Genomic DNA, 21,461 nt, shown 5'->3' on the forward strand with positions numbered 1-21,461 from the left:
TTGACTCACCTGACCTAGATGTCTTTGGTTCACCTGACCTACACGTCTTTGGTTCACCTGACCTACATGTCTTTGGTTCACCTGACCTACATGTCTTTGAGTCACCTAACCTACATGTCTTTGGTTCACCTGAGCTACATGTCTTTGACTCACCTGACCTACATGTCTTTGGTTCACCTGACCTACATGTCTTTGGTTCACCTGACCTACATGTGTTTGAGTCACCTGAACTACATGTCTTTGAGTCACCTAACCTACATGTCTTTGGTTCACCTGAGCTACATGTCTTTGACTCACCTGACCTACATGTCTTTGGTTCACCTGACCTACATGTCTTTGCTTCACCTGACCTACATGTGTTTGAGTCACCTGAACTACATGTCTTTGGTTCACCTGACCTACATGTCTTTGAGTCACCTGACCTACATGTCTTTGGTTCACCTGACCTACATGTGTTTGAGTCACCTGACCTACATGTGTTTGGTTCACCTGACCTACATGTGTTTGAGTCACCTGACCTACATGTCTTTGGTTCACCTGACCTACATGTGTTTGAGTCACCTGACCTACATGTCTTTGGTTCACCTGACCTACATGTCTTTGAGTCACCTGACCTACATGTCTTTGGTTCACCCGACCTACATGTGTTTGGTTCACCCGACCTACATGTCTTTGGTTCACCCGACCTACATGTCTTTGGTTCACCTGACCTACATGTCTTTGACTCACCTGACCTACATGTCTTTGGTTCACCTGACCTACATGTCTTTGAGTCACCTGACCTACATGTCTTTGACTCACCTGACCTACATGTCTTTGGTTCACCTGACCTACATGTCTTTGAGTCACCTGAACTACATGTCTTTGAGTCACCTGACCTACATGTCTTTGACTCACCTGACCTACATGTCTTTGGTTCACCTGACCTACATGTCTTTGGTTCACCCGACCTACATATCTTTGTGTCACCTGACCTACATGTCTTTGGACTGTGGGACGGGGAGAACATGCAAACTCCACACAGAGGATGACCTGGGACGACCCGTCAAGGTTGGACAACCCCGGGGCTCGAACCCAGGACCTTCTTGCTGTAAGGTGACCGCGCTAACCACTGCGCCACTGTGCCGCCCACTTTAGTACACATTACTGCCAAAACGTCATCATGAAGTGACATTTTTAATGTAGGACTTTTGCTATTAATATTTGTATAAATCTGTATTGCTACTTCTGCTTAAGTAAAGCAGCTGAATGTTGACCGTCGATCAGGCCACATGTCAGCAAATCTCTTCATCTAATAGCTTGTCTCAGATCAGCGTTCAAACACTTCTTACAAGAGACTTTACAATTACAGCTCCTGGTTTGGTTTGTAGACATTTCATTACTCCACCATAGAGCTGTCTGTACATGCTGTACTACTACTACTACTTTCGGCTGCTCCCGTTAGGGGGCGCCACAGCAGATCATCCTTCCATTTCTTCCTGTCTTCTGCGTCTTCCTCTGTCACACCAGCCACCTGCATGTCCTCCCTCACCACATCCATAAACCTCCTCTTTGGCCTTCCTCTTCTCCTCTTCCCTGGCAGCTCCATATTCAGCATCCTTCTCCCAGTATACCCAGCATCTCTCCTCCACACATGTCCAAACCATCTCAATCTTGTCTCTCTTGCTTTGTCTCCAAACCGTCCAACCTGAGCTGTCCCTCTAATATACTCGTTCCTAATCCTGTCCTTCTTCATCACTCCCAATGAAAATCTTATCATCTTCATCTCTGCCACCTCCAGCTCCTCCTGTCTTTTCATCAGTGCCACTGTCTCCAAACCATATAACATAGCTGGTCTCACTACCATCTTGTAAACCTTCCCTTTAACTCTTGCTGGTACCCTTCTGTCACACATCACTCCTGACACTCTTCTCCACCCACTCCACCCTGCCTGCACTCTCTTCTTCACCTCTCTTCTGCACTCCCCTTTACTTTGGACAGTTGACCCCAAGTATTTAAACTCAAATGCATTCGTCACCTCCACTCCTTGCATCCTCACCATTCCACTGTCCTCCCTCTCATTCACACATAGGTATTCTGTCTTGCTCCTACTGACTTTCATTCCTCTTCTCTCCAGTGCATACCTCCACCTCTCCAGGCTCTCCTCCACCTGCACCCTACTCTCACTACAGATCACAATCTTTCCATCATATCAGCCAGCTCTCTGCCTTTACCAGTCATAGTGCCAACATTCACAGTTCCAACTCTCACCTCCACACTCCTACCCTTCCTCCTCTCTAGCTGCCTCTGGACATGCTTTCCCCCTCTCCTTCTCCTTCGCCCAACAGTAGCATAGTTTCCACCAGCACCCTGCTGGTTAACAGTACCGGTGGCGGTCGTTGGTATGAAAATTTCCGGTATGGAGATTTTATTTATGATCCGCATATTTGATTTGGCAAAGATTTTTTGCCGGATGCCCTTCCTGACGCAACCCTCCCCATTTGTCCGGGCTTTGGACCGGCACTAAGGATGCACTGGCTTGTGCATCCTCAGTGGCTGGGTTCTGTACATACTGTACTACCATGTAGTAAATACTGTACTGCCATGTAGTAAATACTGTACTGCCATGTAGTAAATACTGTACTACCATGTAGTAAATACTGTACTGCCATGTAGTAAATACTGTACTGCCATGTAGTAAATACTGTGCTACCATATAGTAACAACCGTAAAGATGTTTTGAGCACAATAATTTCAATTCTGTATGACGTCAAACAGGTTTCTTAGTCTATTATATTCAAATTGTCATTTGCATTAATTCTCCAGCTGATGGCCTCTCGTTCCCCACTGCACAACTGTAGAATCTGGCCACCCCCACCCTACACCTCATGCAGGTACCACTGGCTCCCTGTCATTGTTCAGTTTCCCTTTCAGCTTCACCGCGTGGTGATCAAACCTACGTCCTAAAACAACGGAACTGGAGAGATAAACTACAAAAACGGCCTCTTGTCAAGTTTTTGCTCGATCAGCCGAAAACTGACATCTTGGATCAATTCAAGTTTGGCTTTGAAACACTGCACATCAGGGAAAATGTCCGAATGACAACAAATTAAAGATTAGTGGTGGTAGTACTAGTAGTAGTAGTGGTAATAGTGGTAGTAGTAGTGGTTGTAATAGTGGTAGTAGTGGTAGTAGTAGTGGTAATAGTGGTAGAAGTGGTAATAGTAGTGGTAATAGTGGTAGAAGTGGTAATAGTAGTGGTAGTAGTAGTAGTGGTAATAGTAGTGGTAATAGTGGTAATAGTAGTGGTAGTAGTAGTGGTAATAGTGGTAGTAGTAGTGGTTGTAATAGTGGTAGTAGTGGTAGTAGTAGCGGTAATAGTGGTAGAAGTGGTAATAGTAGTGGTAGTAGTAGTAGTGGTAATAGTAGTGGTAATAGTGGTAGCAGTGGTAATAGTAGTGGTAATAGTAGTAGTGGTAATAGTGGTAGTAATAGTGGTAGTAGTAGTGGTTGTAATAGTGGTAGTAGTGGTAGTAGTAGTGGTTGTAATAGTGGTAGTAGTGGTAATAGTAGTGGTAGTAGTAGTGGTAATAGTGGTAGTAATAGTGGTAGTAGTGGTAATAGTGGTGGTAGTAGTGGTAGTAGTAGTGGTAGTAGTTGTAGTAGTAGTGGTAGTAGTAGTGGTAATAGTGGTAGTAGTAGTGGTAGTAGTAGTAGTGGTGGTGGTAGTAGTAGTAGTAGTAGTGGTAGTAGTGGTGGTGGTGGTAGCAGTGGTAGTAGTAGTAGTAGCAGTAGTGGTAGTAGTAGTAGTGGTTGTAGTAGTAGTGGTAGTAGTAATAGTGGTAGTAGTGGTAATAGTGGTAGTAGTGGTAATAGTGGTGGTAGTAGTGGTAGTAGTAGTGGTAGTAGTGGTAGTAGTAGTGGTAGTAGTAGTAGTAGTGGTAGTAGTAGTAGTGGTGGTGGTAGTAGTAGTAGTAGTAGTGGTAGTAGTGGTGGTGGTAGTAGTAGTAGTAGTAGTAGTAGTAGTAGTAGTGGTAGTGGTGGTAGCAGTGGTAGTAGTAGTAGTAGCAGTAGTGGTAGTAGTAGTAGTGGTTGTAGTAGTAGTGGTAGTAGTAATAGTGGTAGTAGTGGTAATAGTGGTAGTAGTGGTAATAGTGGTAGTAGTGGTAGTAGTGGTGGTAGTAGTAGTAGTAGTAGTAGTGGTAGTAGTAGTGGTAGTAGTGGTAGTAGTGGTGGTAGTAGTAGTGGTAATAGTAGCAGTGGTAGTAGTAGTGGTAGTAGTAGTAGTAGTAGTAGTAATAGTAGTTGTAGTAGTAGTGGTAGTAGTGGTAGTAGTGGTAGTAGTAGTGGTAGTAGTGGTAGTAGTAGTGATAGTAGTGGTAGTAGTAGTAGTGGTAGTAGTGGTGGTAGTAGTAGTGGTAGTAGTAGTAGTAGTGGTAGTAGTAGTAGTAGTAGTAGTAGTGGTAGTAGTAGTGGTAGTAGTAGTGGTAGTAGTGGTAGTAGTAGTAGTGGTAGTAGTGGTGGTAGTAGTAGTGGTAGTAGTAGTAGTAGTGGTAGTAGTAGTAGTAGTAGTAGTAGTAGTAGTGGTAGTAGTAGTAGTAGTAGTAGTAGTAGTAGAAGTAATGGTAGTAGTAATGGTAGTAGTAGTAGTAGTAGTAGTGGTAGTAGTAGTAGTGGTAGTAGTAGTAGTAGTGGTAGTAGTAGTAGTAATAGTAGTGGTAGTAGTAGTGGTAGTAGTAGTGGTAGTAGGAAGTCAGGTTTCCTTTGGGGTGGGGGATGACAGACAGTTTGCGTGTCTCTTTAAAGCAGTTTTGTCCTCGGTTAAACATCTGACCACTTAAACCCTCCTGAACACGGGCTGAGTCAAGACTTGTATGGATATGAATATTAATATGAATATGAATGTAAATACGAATAAGAGTATGAATATTAATATGAATATGGATGTAAATATGAATAAGAGTATGAATATTAATATGAATATGGATGTAAATATGAACATGAATATGAATGTAAATATAACTAAGAGTATGAATATGAATATAAATATTAATATGAGTATAAATATTAATGTGAATATGGATGTAAATATAACTAAGAGTATGAATATGATTATAAATATTAATATGAGTATAAATATTAATATGAATATGGATGCATAGTTGTGGATATGCATACATCCAAACACGCTCATGCAAGCATGTTTGCATCTGTAAGTGTGCCTGCAGCTGCAGCCACACACCTGAACGTGTATTTGGTCCGTGTGTGTGTGTGTGTGTGTTTGTGTGTGTGTGTGTGTGTGTGTGTGTGTGTGTGTGTGTGTGTGTGTGTGTGTGTGTGAGACTTTATTTGCATGCAAAAATATGCAGATTGCGTCTCACCATAGGAATATCCCCGTAGCGTGTGGCGACGAGGAAGCGGCGCAGGTCTCTGTGCTTCATGAAGGGAATGATGACCAGCGGCAGGGACAGATCAGAGTCCTGCTGTCTCTCCAGAGTGATGCCTGCAGGACACACACACACACACACACACACACACACACACACACACACACACACACACACACACACACACACACACACACACACACACACACACACACACAGTGCTTTACTGTCAACAGCGCTGCGGCTCCTGCTGGGGACGTCTCCCTAAAGTCCGACAAAAAATGATCTGTTGTTGAGGTGGCAGGGGGTGAACTGAGGTGGCAGGGGGGTGAATTGAGGTGGCAGGGGGTGAATTGAGGTGCAGGGGGTGAATTAGGTGGCAGGGGGTGAATTGAGGTGGCAGGGGGTTAATTGAGGTGGCAGGGAGTGAATTGACGTGGCAGGGGGGTGAATTGAGGTGGCAGGGGGTGAATTGAGGTGGCAGGGTGGTGAATTGAGGTAGCAGGGGGGTGAATTGAGGTGGCAGGGGGGTGAATTGAGGTGGCAGGGGATGAATTGAGGTTGCAGGGGGGTGAATTGAGGTGGCAGGGTGGCGAATTGAGGTGGCAGGGGGTGAATTGAGGTGGCAGGGGGGTGAATTGAGGTGGCAGGGGGTGAATTGAGGTGGCAGGGGTTGAATTGAGGTGGCAGGGGGTGAATTGAGGTGGCAGGGGTTGAATTGAGGTGGCAGGGTGGTGAATTGAGGTGGCAGGGGGGTGAATTGAGGTGGAAGGGGGGTGAATTGAGGTGGCAGGGGGTGAATTGAGGTGGCAGGGTGGTGAATTAGGTGGCAGGGGGGTGAATTGAGGTGGCAGGGGGATGAATTGAGGTGGCAGGGTGGTGAATTGAGGTGGCAGGGTGGTGAATTGAGGTGGCAGGGGGTGAATTGAGGTGGCAGGGTGGTGAATTGAGGTGGCAGGGGATGAATTGAGGTGGCAGGGGGGTGAATTGAGGTGGCAGGGGATGAATTGAGGTTGCAGGGGGGTGAATTGAGGTGGCAGGGTGGCGAATTGAGGTGGCAGGGGGTGAATTGAGGTGGCAGGGGGGGTGAATTGAGGTGGCAGGGGGTGAATTGAGGTGGCAGGGGTTGAATTGAGGTGGCAGGGGTGAATTGAGGTGGCAGGGCGGTGAATTGAGGTGGCAGGGTGGTGAATTGAGGTGGCAGGGGGTGAATTGAGGTGGGACAGCTCACCGAGTAGTCTGACCACGTTTTTATGATCAAAGTTCTTCATGATCTCTGCCTCCTCCAAGAACTTGTGCAAGTCCTCCTGAGTGTGGAATCCAACTGGCGGCATGCGGAGGAAAGGCCACAGCACAGCATTACAAAACCAATACACGCGTTGTGCACAGAAATATTTAGGACTGACGCCACATTTGACATCGACGTAGCACCTCTCATGGTCTTCACGGCAACCTTGACATACGAGCCTTCCTCTGGGGAGAAGATCCCTTCGTAGACTGAGCCGAACTCTCCTGCAAGCGAGACAAGCATGCTGCACTGAACATGGTGAGCCGCCCAGTTTCAAACGCTGATGAGGAAGGATAAAGCTATGACTCATACTACTATCATACTATTACTCATACTATTACTCATACTATTATCATAATATTACTCATACTATTATCATACTATTACTCATACTATTATCATACTATTACTCATACTATTATCATACTATTACCCATACTATTACTCATACTATTATCATACAATTACTCATACTATTATAGTACTATTACTCATACTATTACTCATACAATTACTCATACTATAACTCATACTATTACTCATACTATTACTCATACAATCACTCATACTATTACCATACTATTACTCATACAATTACTCATACTATTATCATACTATTACTCATACTATTATCATACTATTACTCATACTATTACTCATACTATTATCATACTATTACTCATACCATTACTCATACTATTATCATACTATTACTCATACTATTACTCATACTAGTATCATACTATTACTCATACCATTACTCATACTATTATCATACTATTACTCATACAATCACTCATACTATTATCATACTATTACTCATACTATTACTCATACTACTATCATACTATTACTCATACTATTACTCATACTATTATCATACTATTACTCATACCATTACTCATACTATTATCATACTATTACTCATACAATCACTCATACTATTACTCATACTATTACTCATACTACTATCATACTATTACTCATACTATTACTCATACTATTATCATACTATTACTCATACTATTATCATACTATTATTCATACAATTACTCATACTATTATACTATTACTCGTACTATTACTCATACAATCACTCATACTATTATCATACTATTACTCATACTATTATCATACTATTACTCATACAATTACTCATACTATTATCATACTATTACTCATACAATTACTCATACTATTATCATACTATTACTCATACTATTACTCATAATATTATCATACTATTACTCATACAATTACTCATACTATTATACTATTACTCATACTATTACTCATACAATCACTCATACTATTATCATACTATTACTCATACTATTATCATACTATTACTCATACAATTACTCATACTATTATCATACTATTACTCATACTATTATCATACTATTACTCATACCATTACTCATACTATTATAATACTATTATCATACTATTACTCATACTATTACTCATACTATTATCATGCTATTACTCACACTATTATCATACAATTACTCATACTATTATCATACTATTACTCATACTATTATCATACTATTACTCATACTATTACTCATACTATTATCATACTATTACTCATACTATTATCATACAATCACTCATACTATTATCACACTATTACTCATACTATTATCATACTATTACTCACACTATTACTCATACTATTATCATACTATTACTCATACTATTATCATAATATTACTCATACTATTACTCATACAATTACTCATACCATTACTCATACAATTACTCATACTATTACTCATACTATTACTCATACAGTTACTCACACTATTACTCATACTATTACTCATACAATTACTCGTGCAATTACTCATACTATTACTCATACTATTACTCATACAGTTACTCACACTATTACTCATACTATTACTCATACAATTACTCGTGCAATTACTCATACTATTACTCATACAATTACTCGTACAGTTACTCGTACAATTACTCGTGCAATTACTCATATTATTATTCATACAAAACATCCACGGCTTTCCCACACACACACACACACACACACAACCACACACATACAATTTAACGCAGCTATTTACTGTAATGACATAAAAAGACAATTGTTTGTAAAAAAAAATTTAAAAAAGCATTTAAAATATGAGTCACCACATATACAAATTAAAACAAAATAAAGAGTAAATGACAGCAAGAACTGAGTATATGCAGAGCTCATATCTTTTATCCGTAGTCCATGTCTAGTTTTGGATGAAACTTTGACGAATACACATAATGTATACACATAATGCATACATGTTGAGTACCTTGTTCCCCCCCTATTGTACTTGGCCAATTACCCCACTCTTCTGAGCCGTCCCGGTCTCTGCTGCACCCCCTCTGCCGATCTGGGGAGGGCTACAGACTACCACATACCTCCTCCCATAGTACATGTGGAGTCGCCAGCCGCTCCTTTTCACCTGACAGTAAGGAGTTTCACCAGGGGGACGTAGCGCGTGGGAGGATCACGCTATTCCCCCTCCCCGAACATGCGCCTTGACTGACCAGAGGAGGCGCTAGCGCAGCGGCCAGGACACATACCCACATCCGGCGTCCTACCCGCAGACACGGCCAATTGTGTCTGTAGGGACGCCCAACCAAGCCGGAGGTAACACGGGGATTCGAACCGGCGATTCCTGTGTTGGTAGGCAACGGAATAGACCACCGCGCCACCCGGACGCCCCGAATACCTTGTTTTTTTTTTTAGACTTTACTGTGTCAGATATGCAAACAAAGCCAAGATTCAGCCTTAAACAGCATGGATGGGGAGTCAGGACTTACCCCTGCCCAGCTCCTTGCCCAGGGTGAGTTGGGTGCGTTCTATCAGGTTCCCCCTCAAGTTGGCCAGAAGGCTGTCACTGAAGCCCCCCAGCAGCTGGGTCACACTTTGCACCACTGTGGGAAGATGAGCACACAGGAGACAAGAGAACCTGGTCAACTGTGTCAAAAGCTCTTGAACTGACGTCATGACATTGCAAGACAGTGTTTTCAAAAAAAGAGCTGACCGTTAAAAGTCCCCCCCCCCCTCCGGCAAAGTCAGTTCCGACTAAACCCAGCAGCAAACCTGCAGGACAAGCAGCACTGGAGGACTGGACTGGGAACACTGCTATGAATAGACTCTTTATATAATGGAAGCCTTCAGGTGAAGACTGGCTGACTGTTTGACTGCAGTGAGCTTCTTCTCTTGTCAGGCTGCTTGACTGCAGTGAGCTTCTTCTCTTGTCAGGCTGTTTGTCTGCAGTGACCTTCTTCTCTTGTCAGGCTGTTTGACTGCAGTGAGCTTCTTCTCTTGTCAGGCTGTTTGACTGCAGTGAGCTTCTTCTCTTGTCAGGCTGTTTGTCTGCAGTGAGCTTCTTCTCTTGTCAGGCTGTTTGTCTGCAGTGAGCTTCTTCTCTTGTCAGGCTGTTTGTCTGCAGTGAGCTTCTTCTCTTGTCAGGCTGTTTGACTGCAGTGAGCTTCTTCTCTTGTCAGGCTGTTTGACTGCAGTGAGCTTCTTCTCTTGTCAGGCTGTTTGCCTGCAGTGAGCTTCTTCTCTTGTCAGGCTGTTCGACTGCAAAGAGTTTCTTCTCTTGTCAGGCTGTTTGACTGCAGTGAGCTTCTTCGCTTGTCAGGCTGTTTGACTACAGTGAGCTTCTTCTCTTGTCAGGCTGTTAGACTGCAGTGAGCTTCTTCTCTTGTCAGGCTGTTTGACTGCAAAGAGTTTCTTCTCTTGTCAGGCTGTTTGACTGCAGTGAGCTTATTCTCTTGTCAGGCTGTTTGACTGCAGTGAGCTTCTTCTCTTGTCAGGCTGTTTGACTGCAATGAGTTTCTTCTCTTGTCAGGCTGTTTGACTGCAGTGAGCTTCTTCTCTTGTCAGGCTGTTCGACTGCAGTGAGCTTCTTCTCTTGTCAGGCTGTTCGACTGCAGTGAGCTTCTTCTCTTGTCAGGCTGTTCGACTGCAGTGAACTTCTTCTCTTGTCAGGCTGTTTGACTGCAGTGAGCTTATTCTCTTGTCAGGCTGTTTGACTGCAGTGAGCTTCTTCTCTTGTCAGGCTGTTTGACTGCAGTGAGCTTCTTCTCTTGTCAGGCTGTTTGACTGCAGTGAGCTTCTTCTCTTGTCAGGCTGTTTGACTACAGTGAGCTTCTTCTCTTGTCAGGCTGTTCGACTGCAGTGAACTTCTTCTCTTGTCAGGCTGTTTGACTGCAGGGAGAGCATCTTCTCTTGTCAGGCTGTTTGCCTGCAGTGAGCGTCTTCTCTTGTCAGGCTGTTTGACTGCAGTGAGCTTCTTCTCTTGTCAGGCTGTTCGACTGCAGTGAACTTCTTCTCTTGTCAGGCTGTTTGACTGCAGGGAGAGCATCTTCTCTTGTCAGGCTGTTTGCCTGCAGTGAGCTTCTTCTCTTGTCAGGCTGTTTGACTGCAGTGAGCTTCTTGTCTTGTCAGGCTGTTTGACTGCAGTGCGTTTCTTCTCTTGTCAGGCTGTTTGACTGCAGTGAGCTTCTTCTCTTGTCAGGCTGTTTGACTGCAGTGAGCATCTTCTCTTGTCAGGCTGTTTGACTGCAGTGAGCTTCTTCTCTTGTCAGGCTGTTCGACTGCAGTGAGCTTCTTCTCTTGTCAGGCTGTTTGCCTACAGGGAACTTCTTCTCTTGTCAGGCTGTTTGACTGCAGTGAGCTTCTTCTCTTGTCAGGCTGTTTGACTGCAGAGAGCTTCTTCTCTTGTCAGGCTGTTTGACTGCAGTGGGATTCTTCTCTTGTCAGGCTGTTTGACTGCAGTGAACTTCTTCTCTTGTCAGGCTGTTTGACTACAGTGAATTTCTTCTCTTGTCAGGCTGCTTGACTGCAGTGAGCTTCTTCTCTTGTCAGGCTGTTTGACTACAGTGAACTTCTTCTCTTGTCAGGCTGCTTGACTGCAGTGAGCTTCTTCTCTTGTCAGGCTGTTTGACTACAGTGAACTTCTTCTCTTGTCAGGCTGCTTGACTGCAGTGAGCTTCTTCTCTTGTCAGGCTGTTTGACTGCAGTGAGCTTCTTCTCTTGTCAGGCTGTTTGTCTGCAGTGAGCTTCTTCTCTTGTCAGGCTGTTTGTCTGCAGTGAGCTTCTTCTCTTGTCAGGCTGTTTGTCTGCAGTGAGCTTCTTCTCTTGTCAGGCTGTTTGACTGCAGTGAACTTCTTCTCTTGTCAGGCTGTTTGCCTGCAGTGAGCTTCTTCTCTTGTCAGGCTGTTCGACTGCAAAGAGTTTCTTCTCTTGTCAGGCTGTTTGACTGCAGTGAGCTTCTTCGCTTGTCAGGCTGTTTGACTACAGTGAGCTTCTTCTCTTGTCAGGCTGTTAGACTGCAGTGAGCTTCTTCTCTTGTCAGGCTGTTTGACTGCAAAGAGTTTCTTCTCTTGTCAGGCTGTTTGACTGCAGTGAGCTTATTCTCTTGTCAGGCTGTTTGACTGCAGTGAGCTTCTTCTCTTGTCAGGCTGTTTGACTGCAATGAGTTTCTTCTCTTGTCAGGCTGTTTGACTGCAGTGAGCTTCTTCTCTTGTCAGGCTGTTCGACTGCAGTGAGCTTCTTCTCTTGTCAGGCTGTTCGACTGCAGTGAGCTTCTTCTCTTGTCAGGCTGTTCGACTGCAGTGAACTTCTTCTCTTGTCAGGCTGTTTGACTGCAGTGAGCTTATTCTCTTGTCAGGCTGTTTGACTGCAGTGAGCTTCTTCTCTTGTCAGGCTGTTTGACTGCAGTGAGCTTCTTCTCTTGTCAGGCTGTTTGACTGCAGTGAGCTTCTTCTCTTGTCAGGCTGTTTGACTACAGTGAGCTTCTTCTCTTGTCAGGCTGTTCGACTGCAGTGAACTTCTTCTCTTGTCAGGCTGTTTGACTGCAGGGAGAGCATCTTCTCTTGTCAGGCTGTTTGCCTGCAGTGAGCGTCTTCTCTTGTCAGGCTGTTTGACTGCAGTGAGCTTCTTCTCTTGTCAGGCTGTTCGACTGCAGTGAACTTCTTCTCTTGTCAGGCTGTTTGACTGCAGGGAGAGCATCTTCTCTTGTCAGGCTGTTTGCCTGCAGTGAGCTTCTTCTCTTGTCAGGCTGTTTGACTGCAGTGAGCTTCTTGTCTTGTCAGGCTGTTTGACTGCAGTGAGCTTCTTCTCTTGTCAGGCTGTTTGTCTGCAGTGAGCTTCTTCTCTTGTCAGGCTGTTTGTCTGCAGTGAGCTTCTTCTCTTGTCAGGCTGTTTGTCTGCAGTGAGCTTCTTCTCTTGTCAGGCTGTTTGACTGCAGTGAACTTCTTCTCTTGTCAGGCTGTTTGCCTGCAGTGAGCTTCTTCTCTTGTCAGGCTGTTCGACTGCAAAGAGTTTCTTCTCTTGTCAGGCTGTTTGACTGCAGTGAGCTTCTTCGCTTGTCAGGCTGTTTGACTACAGTGAGCTTCTTCTCTTGTCAGGCTGTTAGACTGCAGTGAGCTTCTTCTCTTGTCAGGCTGTTTGACTGCAAAGAGTTTCTTCTCTTGTCAGGCTGTTTGACTGCAGTGAGCTTATTCTCTTGTCAGGCTGTTTGACTGCAGTGAGCTTCTTCTCTTGTCAGGCTGTTTGACTGCAATGAGTTTCTTCTCTTGTCAGGCTGTTTGACTGCAGTGAGCTTCTTCTCTTGTCAGGCTGTTCGACTGCAGTGAGCTTCTTCTCTTGTCAGGCTGTTCGACTGCAGTGAGCTTCTTCTCTTGTCAGGCTGTTCGACTGCAGTGAACTTCTTCTCTTGTCAGGCTGTTTGACTGCAGTGAGCTTATTCTCTTGTCAGGCTGTTTGACTGCAGTGAGCTTCTTCTCTTGTCAGGCTGTTTGACTGCAGTGAGCTTCTTCTCTTGTCAGGCTGTTTGACTGCAGTGAGCTTCTTCTCTTGTCAGGCTGTTTGACTACAGTGAGCTTCTTCTCTTGTCAGGCTGTTCGACTGCAGTGAACTTCTTCTCTTGTCAGGCTGTTTGACTGCAGGGAGAGCATCTTCTCTTGTCAGGCTGTTTGCCTGCAGTGAGCGTCTTCTCTTGTCAGGCTGTTTGACTGCAGTGAGCTTCTTCTCTTGTCAGGCTGTTCGACTGCAGTGAACTTCTTCTCTTGTCAGGCTGTTTGACTGCAGGGAGAGCATCTTCTCTTGTCAGGCTGTTTGCCTGCAGTGAGCTTCTTCTCTTGTCAGGCTGTTTGACTGCAGTGAGCTTCTTGTCTTGTCAGGCTGTTTGACTGCAGTGCGTTTCTTCTCTTGTCAGGCTGTTTGACTGCAGTGCGTTTCTTCTCTTGTCAGGCTGTTTGACTGCAGTGGGTTTCTTCTCTTGTCAGGCTGTTTGTTGCAGTGAGCTTCTTCTCTTGTCAGGCTGTTTGACTGCAGTGAGCATCTTCTCTTGTCAGGCTGGTTGCCTGCAGTGAGCTTCTTCTCTTGTCAGGCTGTTCGACTGCAGTGAGCTTCTTCTCTTGTCAGGCTGTTTGCCTACAGGGAACTTCTTCTCTTGTCAGGCTGTTTGACTGCAGTGAGCTTCTTCTCTTGTCAGGCTGTTTGACTGCAGAGAGCTTCTTCTCTTGTCAGGCTGTTTGACTGCAGTGGGATTCTTCTCTTGTCAGGCTGTTTGACTGCAGTGAACTTCTTCTCTTGTCAGGCTGTTTGACTACAGTGAATTTCTTCTCTTGTCAGGCTGTTTGACTGCAGTGAGTGTCTTCTCTTGTCAGGCTGTTTGACTGCAGTGAGCTTCTTCTCTTGTCAGGCTGTTTGACTGCAGTGAGCTTCTTCTCTTGTCAGGCTGTTTGACTGCAGTGAGCTTCTCTTGTCAGGCTGTTTGACAGTGAGCTTCTTCTCTTGTCAGGCTGTTTGACTACAATGAGCTTCTTCTCTTGTCAGACTGTTTGACTACAGTGAGTTTCTTCTCTTGTCAGGCTGTTTGACTGCAGGAAGAGCATCTTCTCTTGTCAGGCTGGTTGCCTGCAGTGAGCTTCTTCTCTTGTCAGGCTGTTTGACTGCAAAGAGTTTCTTCTCTTGTCAGGCTGTTTGACTGCAGTGAGCTTCTTCTCTTGTCAGGCTGTTTGACTGCAGTGAGCTTCTTCTCTTGTCAGGCTGTTTGACTGCAGTGCGTTTCTTCTCTTGTCAGGCTGTTTGACTGCAGTGGGTTTCTTCTCTTGTCAGGCTGTTTGACTGCAGTGAGTTTCTTCTCTTGTCAGGCTGTTCGACTGCAGTGAACTTCTTCTCTTGTCAGGCTGTTTGACTGCAGTGAGCTTATTCTCTTGTCAGGCTGTTTGACTGCAGTGAGTTTCTTCTCTTGTCAGGCTGTTTGACTGCAGTGAGCTTCTTCTCTTGTCAGGCTGTTTGACTGCAGTGAGCTTCTTCTCTTGTCAGGCTGTTCGACTGCAGTGAACTTCTTCTCTTGTCAGGCTGTTTGACTGCAGGGAGAGCATCTTCTCTTGTCAGGCTGTTTGCCTGCAGTGAGCTTCTTCTCTTGTCAGGCTGTTTGACTGCAGTGAGCTTCTTCTCTTGTCAGGCTGTTTGCCTGCAGGGAACTTCTTCTCTTGTCAGGCTGTTTGACTGCAGTGAGCTTCTTCTCTTGTCAGGCTGTTTGACTGCAGTGAGCTTCTTCTCTTGTCAGGCTGTTTGACTGCAGAGAGCTTCTTCTCTTGTCAGGCTGTTTGCCTACAGTGAGCTTCTTCTCTTGTCAGGCTGTTTGCCTACAGTGAGTTTCTTCTCTTGTCAGGCTGTTTGACTGCAGTGAGCTTCTTCTCTTGTCAGGCTGTTTGACTGCAGTGAGCTTCTTCTCTTGTCAGGCTGTTCGACTGCAGTGAACTTCTTCTCTTGTCAGGCTGTTTGACTGCAGGGAGAGCATCTTCTCTTGTCAGGCTGTTTGCCTGCAGTGAGCTTCTTCTCTTGTCAGGCTGTTTGACTGCAGTGAGCTTCTTCTCTTGTCAGGCTGTTTGCCTGCAGGGAACTTCTTCTCTTGTCAGGCTGTTTGACTGCAGTGAGCTTCTTCTCTTGTCAGGCTGTTTGACTGCAGTGAGCTTCTTCTCTTGTCAGGCTGTTTGACTGCAGAGAGCTTCTTCTCTTGTCAGGCTGTTTGCCTACAGTGAGCTTCTTCTCTTGTCAGGCTGTTTGCCTACAGTGAGTTTCTTCTCTTGTCAGGCTGCTTCATTACAGTGAGTTTCTTCTCTTGTCAGGCTGCTTCATTACAGTGAGCTTCTTCTCTTGTCAGACTCTTTGACAGGCTTCTTCACTAATAGTCTACGTTTTGTCTCCGTTTTGCCTTGTATTTTCTAAGGCTGGAAAGGGAAAGGAAGAAGAAGCTGAGGCTGTGGTCCCACAAGAGGCATACAACAGTCTCAGTCAAAGGTAGGACCAGCTCAGTACTGAACGTGGCAACTTGACGAAAGACTTTAACAAACTCAAAGAGGAAAATGCAGGATTCAAAGAGGAGCTTCAGAAATCACGCTTCTCATTCTCCATGGTCAGAACCAACGCTGCTGCACACTTCCGGGTTCTCACTGGGCTCACTTCAGTCATTTTCATTTGGTTAACGACAAAAATAAAAGATAGTGTGCAGAAGTGTACTGTAGGTCTCGTGCTGGGAGACCATTTATTAGTGGTCCTCATGAAACTGAGATTGGGGCTCAGTAACAGAGATACAGCATATAGGTTCAAAGTTTCAGAAGGCACAAGATCAAACATTTCTAAGATCCTGGTTGCCTGTAATGGCAAATGTGCTGTAATCTCTTATCGAGTGGCCGACTAGGGGTGCTGTCCTGAAATATGTGCCAAGGAGTTTCAGGCGACATTTCAAGAGATGCCGGTGTGTCATTGACTGTACAGAGATTTTCGTGGCGAGACCTACTAGCTTGACTGCTAGAGCCCAAACCTGGCCCACTTACAAACGTAATAACACAGTTAGCTACCTGGTGGGAATAACGCCTGCGGGGGCAGTTTCCTTCCTGTCCCCAGGCTGGGGTGGGGGTGTCAGATAAGCAAATAGCAGTTGAATCAGGGTTTTTGCACCTATTGGAACCAAAAGATGAAGTCTTAGCAGACAGGGGATTTTGGATCAGGGATGAGCTTGCTGCATATGGTGCCACCCTGCGTATACCGAGTTTCACTAAAGGAAAGCGTCAGTTACCCGCTTCTGAAGCGGATTCGTCAAGACAACTGCCTCTTGTGAGAATACGCATAGAGACTACCATACTATACTATAAGCAGATGGAAGAGTTTGAAAATTTTGCATTCTGTTATTCCTATTTCACAAGTTAGCCTCTTGGATGACGTGGTGATTGTGTGTGGTGCTCTTACCAATCTCTGTCAATCTGTAGTGGCCAGGAAATGGGGAGGATGTATGAAATAGCCTACAATGTGTGTGTGTGTGTGTGTGTGTAAAACAATGAATTCAGCTTTTCTACTCCGCTCATTTTGAGAAAGGAAACGTGATTGTGATTAGAATGGACACACATAGAAAGAAAGAATCATCAAATAAAGAGACTTCTAAAATCTAATTACAGTGTCTGTTATTCTTATTTATAGCCAATAGCCACCTCTTACGTTGAAATGTTGCTGTATTCCAGAGAATATACAGGAGTCATATCCTTAAGGATAACAATGGCTTTAGCTGTTCCATGCTGTACTTACACCTTCAAATGCCTCTGCCGTCACACTGACTGGCTAACTTTTTTGGCACCTTTCCGCCTCAAGTGGCTATAAAAAGGTGTTGTTCTCAATGGCGTGCCTGTTGAAATAGAAACATATATACAGTACGTCTCCACATAACAGTGGCCAGCTGTTCAGACCGACGCAGGTGGGTCAGGTGGGTTTATCTACACTGACTGCAGTGCCAGCTCTGCAGCCTCCTCTTCACTTGTGCACAACCATAATGGAAGAAGTGCTTGCTCATTACACGCTCAGCCATTTGTCCAAACTCTGGCTTTTCACAGAGTACCGGTGGTCGAAGAGCAGGACCTCGGCTGCGGGCCAGAAGTTCTGGCAGAATACAAGGTGTAAATGGCCCCTCCACGGTAGGTAAATCCTGTCAAATCGTCCATCCACTGAGTGAGCATGTATGGGTCGGCCAGCCTGGTCCCGTTGGTTAACGTCAACCTCTTCAAGTCAGACTCGCGGTCCCGGGGAGTAGGCAGCGGTACATGTTCAGAAATACACGTTTCTTCATCCATCCTAAATATACAAGCTGATAAAGGAGCTAGCCAGCTAGCTAACAGCTTCCCTTAAATGTCCCAGAAGGGAAGGTTTCGCCTCCAGCTAAGCTCCGCCCACAGAAAACGTCCCTATGTTTACTAACAGAAGAGGGGTCTATATCCGGTACCCATCCAAACATCTATAATGGAATTATGCTTTTTTGTCTCTTTTTGCATTTATTGGATAGAGGATTGTGAAGGGGCAGAGGGGAGACAAGGAGAGAGCGAGAGATGGGTGTCACGCGCAGCAAAGGTCACCGGCTTGACTCGAACCCGGGGGGGATGGGGAGCCGAGTTATGCCCTTCTTTAGGTAAAGCGCTCTGTTGGACTCTTTCTATAGAGCATTGAGACTGGTGTTCTTGGGCGTTTTAGTGAGAAGGCTTTGTCTGTTGTGAGACACTCACCATTAGCAGGCTGGACGTCAGGGTCAGTATTCTCAGACCTAGAGTAGGCCATGCCAGGATTTATAGGAAACAGCGCCACCTCTTCAACAGATCTGTAGTGAAATAATGATTATCATTCATGCCATTGTCAACTGAAGACAGTCTTCACCCCCATCATATGAGTAGTGTAATGTGTAGTTGCAGACTTCCCAATTTCCCCACCGACTGACCAGTAATTTAACACGGGTCGACGCCCAGAACTGGCGTGCCAGCAGGGGGCACCATTGAGCTAAATGAAAACGTGGACGTTCCAGTTACCCGGGTTTGGTGTATTTGTGTCTCAGACTGTACACGGCAGCAGAGACGAGTGGCACTAAGACGACGAGGACCGCCAGCCATATATACACGCTGCTGCTGTTGGAGATGCTGACCATGGGAGCAACTGTGCTCCTCATAAGGAGTTTCCCTGGAAAACAGAAAACACACGTGAAGAGGCAGACGGGCACACACACACACACACACACTTTCTTGGACTTCTGTCTTTGTGAGCACCCCTCATTGACCCTTAACCCTAACCTTAGCCATCAGAACTAGATTGCTGACCTTTACCCTACACCCAAGTCCTAACCCTAAATACACCCTTCCCAGATAGCAAAAATGCTGTGGCCCGGACCCATCCCACACCCACACTTTCATCCGGCCCACATACCGCGTTGAATGATGGCACTTGGGCGGTCCGCTCCGGTTTGCCAGATCTGAACCAGAACCAAGCCATAGCAATGTCGCATGTGCCACATATTTGCCAAAGGTGGCCCATATGTGTTTTGTGATCTTTGGACCATATTCACCATTTACCACACGGGCCACTTCAGGGTCACATCCAGATCACGTGTTGCCCAGAGCAACGCATCTTTGTCAGAAAAGGCCCACGTTTGATTTGGCATATTTGGGCCATATTTGTTATTATACATGTGGGCCACTTGAGGCTCACATCCATTTTGTCCGGGCCAGAAGAAGACCATCAGTGCCGCATCACTGCCTGAAGCAGCCCACATCCGGATGCTGTCTGGGTTAAACAAGTGAGGACTGTCCAAAATGTCCTCACCCTGATGGTCAAAAAGTCAAATTTGTCCTCACAAAGATAGAAGTACAACCCCCCCCCCCCACACACACACACACACAACCAGTATCATTATACAGTAACACAAAGAACTAGAACTAAAATTAATATGAAAACAAATTGAAAATTAACTAAATAAAAAACGTGAGTTTCATTTTAACTAAAAATGAAACCAGAACAAAGGGAAGTTAAAAAGCTAAAATGAGGTTTTCAGCTTTGAAATGGGATAAATGTGGTGAGTTTCATGGCCTGTAGACTGTGTATAAAATACTCTGCTGTATTTTAGTTGAAGATCTTCTCAACACCGCCAACCAGCACGAGCTGCGGTGGAGCAGGAAGCGTTACACAATAACTGAGAGAGCCATGTTGACTAATTCCAGTGTGCTCTTGTCACTGGTAGATGGTATGTGTGGTTTGATGTAATCATAGAAACAAAATAAATAAATAAAACACAGCAAGAAGCACGTGAGAGAGGAGGAGAGACTATCGGAGAGAGAGGAGGAGAGACTCTCAGAGAGAGAGGAGGAGAGACTATCAGAGAGAGAGGAGGAGAGACTACCAGTGAGAGGAGGAGAGACTATCAGTGAGAGAGGAGGAGAGACTATAAGAGAGAGGGGAGGAGAGACTATCAGAGAGAGGGGAGTAGAGACTATCAGAGAGAGGGGAGGAGAGACTATCAGAGAGAGAGAGGAGGAGAGACTATCAGCGAGAGAGGAGAAGAGATTATCAGAGAGAGAGGAGGAGAGATTATCAGAGAGAGAGGAGGAGAGACTAGTAGAGAGTGAGGAGGAGAGACTCTCAGAGAGAGGAGGAGAGACTATCGGAGAGAGAGGAGGATAGACTATCGGAGAGGGGAGGAGAGACTATCAGAGAGAGGGACTATCAGAGAGGGGAGGAGAGACTCTCAGAGAGAGGAGGAGAGACTATCGGAGAGAGGAGGAGAGACTATCAGCGAGAGGGGAGGAGAGACTATCAGAGAGAGAGAGGAGGAGAGACTATCAGCGAGAGGAGAGACTATCAGCAAGAGGAGGAGAGACTATCAGCAAGAGGAGGAGAGACTATCGGAGAGAGAGGAGGAGAGACTATCAGTGAGAGGGGAGGAGAGACTATCAGAGAGAGGAGGAGAGACTATCAGTGAGAGGGGAGGAGAGACTATCAGAGAGAGGAGGAGAGACTATCAGAGAGAGGGGAGGAGAGACTATCAGAGAGAGAGGAGGAGAGACTCTCAGAGAGGAGGAGAGACTATCAGAGAGGGGAGGAGAGACTATCGGAGAGAGGGGAGGAGAGACTATCGGAGAGCGAGGAGGAGAGACTATCAGAGAGAGGAGGAGGAGAGACTATCAGCGAGAGGAGGAGAGACTATCAGAGAGAGGAGGAGAGACTCTCAGAGAGAGGAGGAGAGACTATCAGAGAGAGAGAGGAGGAGAGACTATCAGTGAAGGCGTGCTCATGTCAGAGAAGTGCACAGCCCTCCATTCTCCTTGGGAAAGGAAACTCAGACCTATGTTGTTTCCCTTTTAAAAACGGTTTGTGGTCTGGAACCTGAGGCACATCGCCCTCACGAGCTCAGACTGCCCACAAGCTCTGACATCCTGCAGAGTCCGACTCACGCTGAAGCAGAGTGGCGGAGGCCCCGGCTGTGGAGCAGGGGGACGAGGAGGAGGAGGAGGAGGAGGTCATCTGGTGAAGGGTCAGGGCGTTCCAGGCCAGGACACACAGGCGGTAGTCAGAGTCTGGGCTCAGTCCCGTGACGCTGACGTGTCCGCCGGTCAGCCCCACCGAGGTCGGCAGAAACACCACCTCCTCCCCACACCTCTCCCACTTACTGACCGGTCCTTCTCCCTTCTCCAGACACTCCACGCTGTACGTCACCTCCTCCCTGCTGCCGAGGTCAAGGGGGGGCTCCCACAGGAGGGCCAGGGTAGAATCATTGAGGGGATGGGCTGTTAAATTGACAGGGGCAGACGGGGGCTCTGCAAACAACAAGTTGGCAAGTGGTGAGAACGCAGATGGACACACCACAGGCGGCACAAGGGAAACTGGTAACACTGGTAACACGCTGAATCAAGCACACGGCGCCACCTAGCTTCTAGGTTCTCTTACTGGTGCAGCCCAGCTGGTACGGCTC

At 45.8% G+C, this 21,461-nt stretch overlaps 1 protein-coding gene across 1 annotated transcript in view; it reads right to left on the bottom strand.

Annotated features, from left to right (window-relative positions):
* Positions 1-21,461, bottom strand: part of si:ch73-40a2.1 (tyrosine-protein kinase receptor TYRO3) — a 33,557-nt gene that overhangs the window by 6,593 nt on the left and 5,503 nt on the right. The window contains exons 4-11 of the mRNA XM_056300233.1: positions 21,437-21,461; positions 20,944-21,306; positions 18,532-18,679; positions 18,235-18,326; positions 9,481-9,594; positions 6,798-6,878; positions 6,598-6,690; positions 5,361-5,482 (exon numbers count right to left, since the gene is read on the bottom strand). The exon at positions 21,437-21,461 is cut by the window's right edge and continues 131 nt beyond it. Coding sequence (XP_056156208.1) covers positions 5,361-5,482; positions 6,598-6,690; positions 6,798-6,878; positions 9,481-9,594; positions 18,235-18,326; positions 18,532-18,679; positions 20,944-21,306; positions 21,437-21,461 — 1,038 coding nt within the window. The remainder of the gene's footprint in view (positions 1-5,360; positions 5,483-6,597; positions 6,691-6,797; positions 6,879-9,480; positions 9,595-18,234; positions 18,327-18,531; positions 18,680-20,943; positions 21,307-21,436) is intronic.

This window comes from Lampris incognitus, chromosome 20, assembly GCF_029633865.1.
Source record: "Lampris incognitus isolate fLamInc1 chromosome 20, fLamInc1.hap2, whole genome shotgun sequence".
Lineage (NCBI taxonomy): Eukaryota > Metazoa > Chordata > Actinopteri > Lampriformes > Lampridae > Lampris > Lampris incognitus.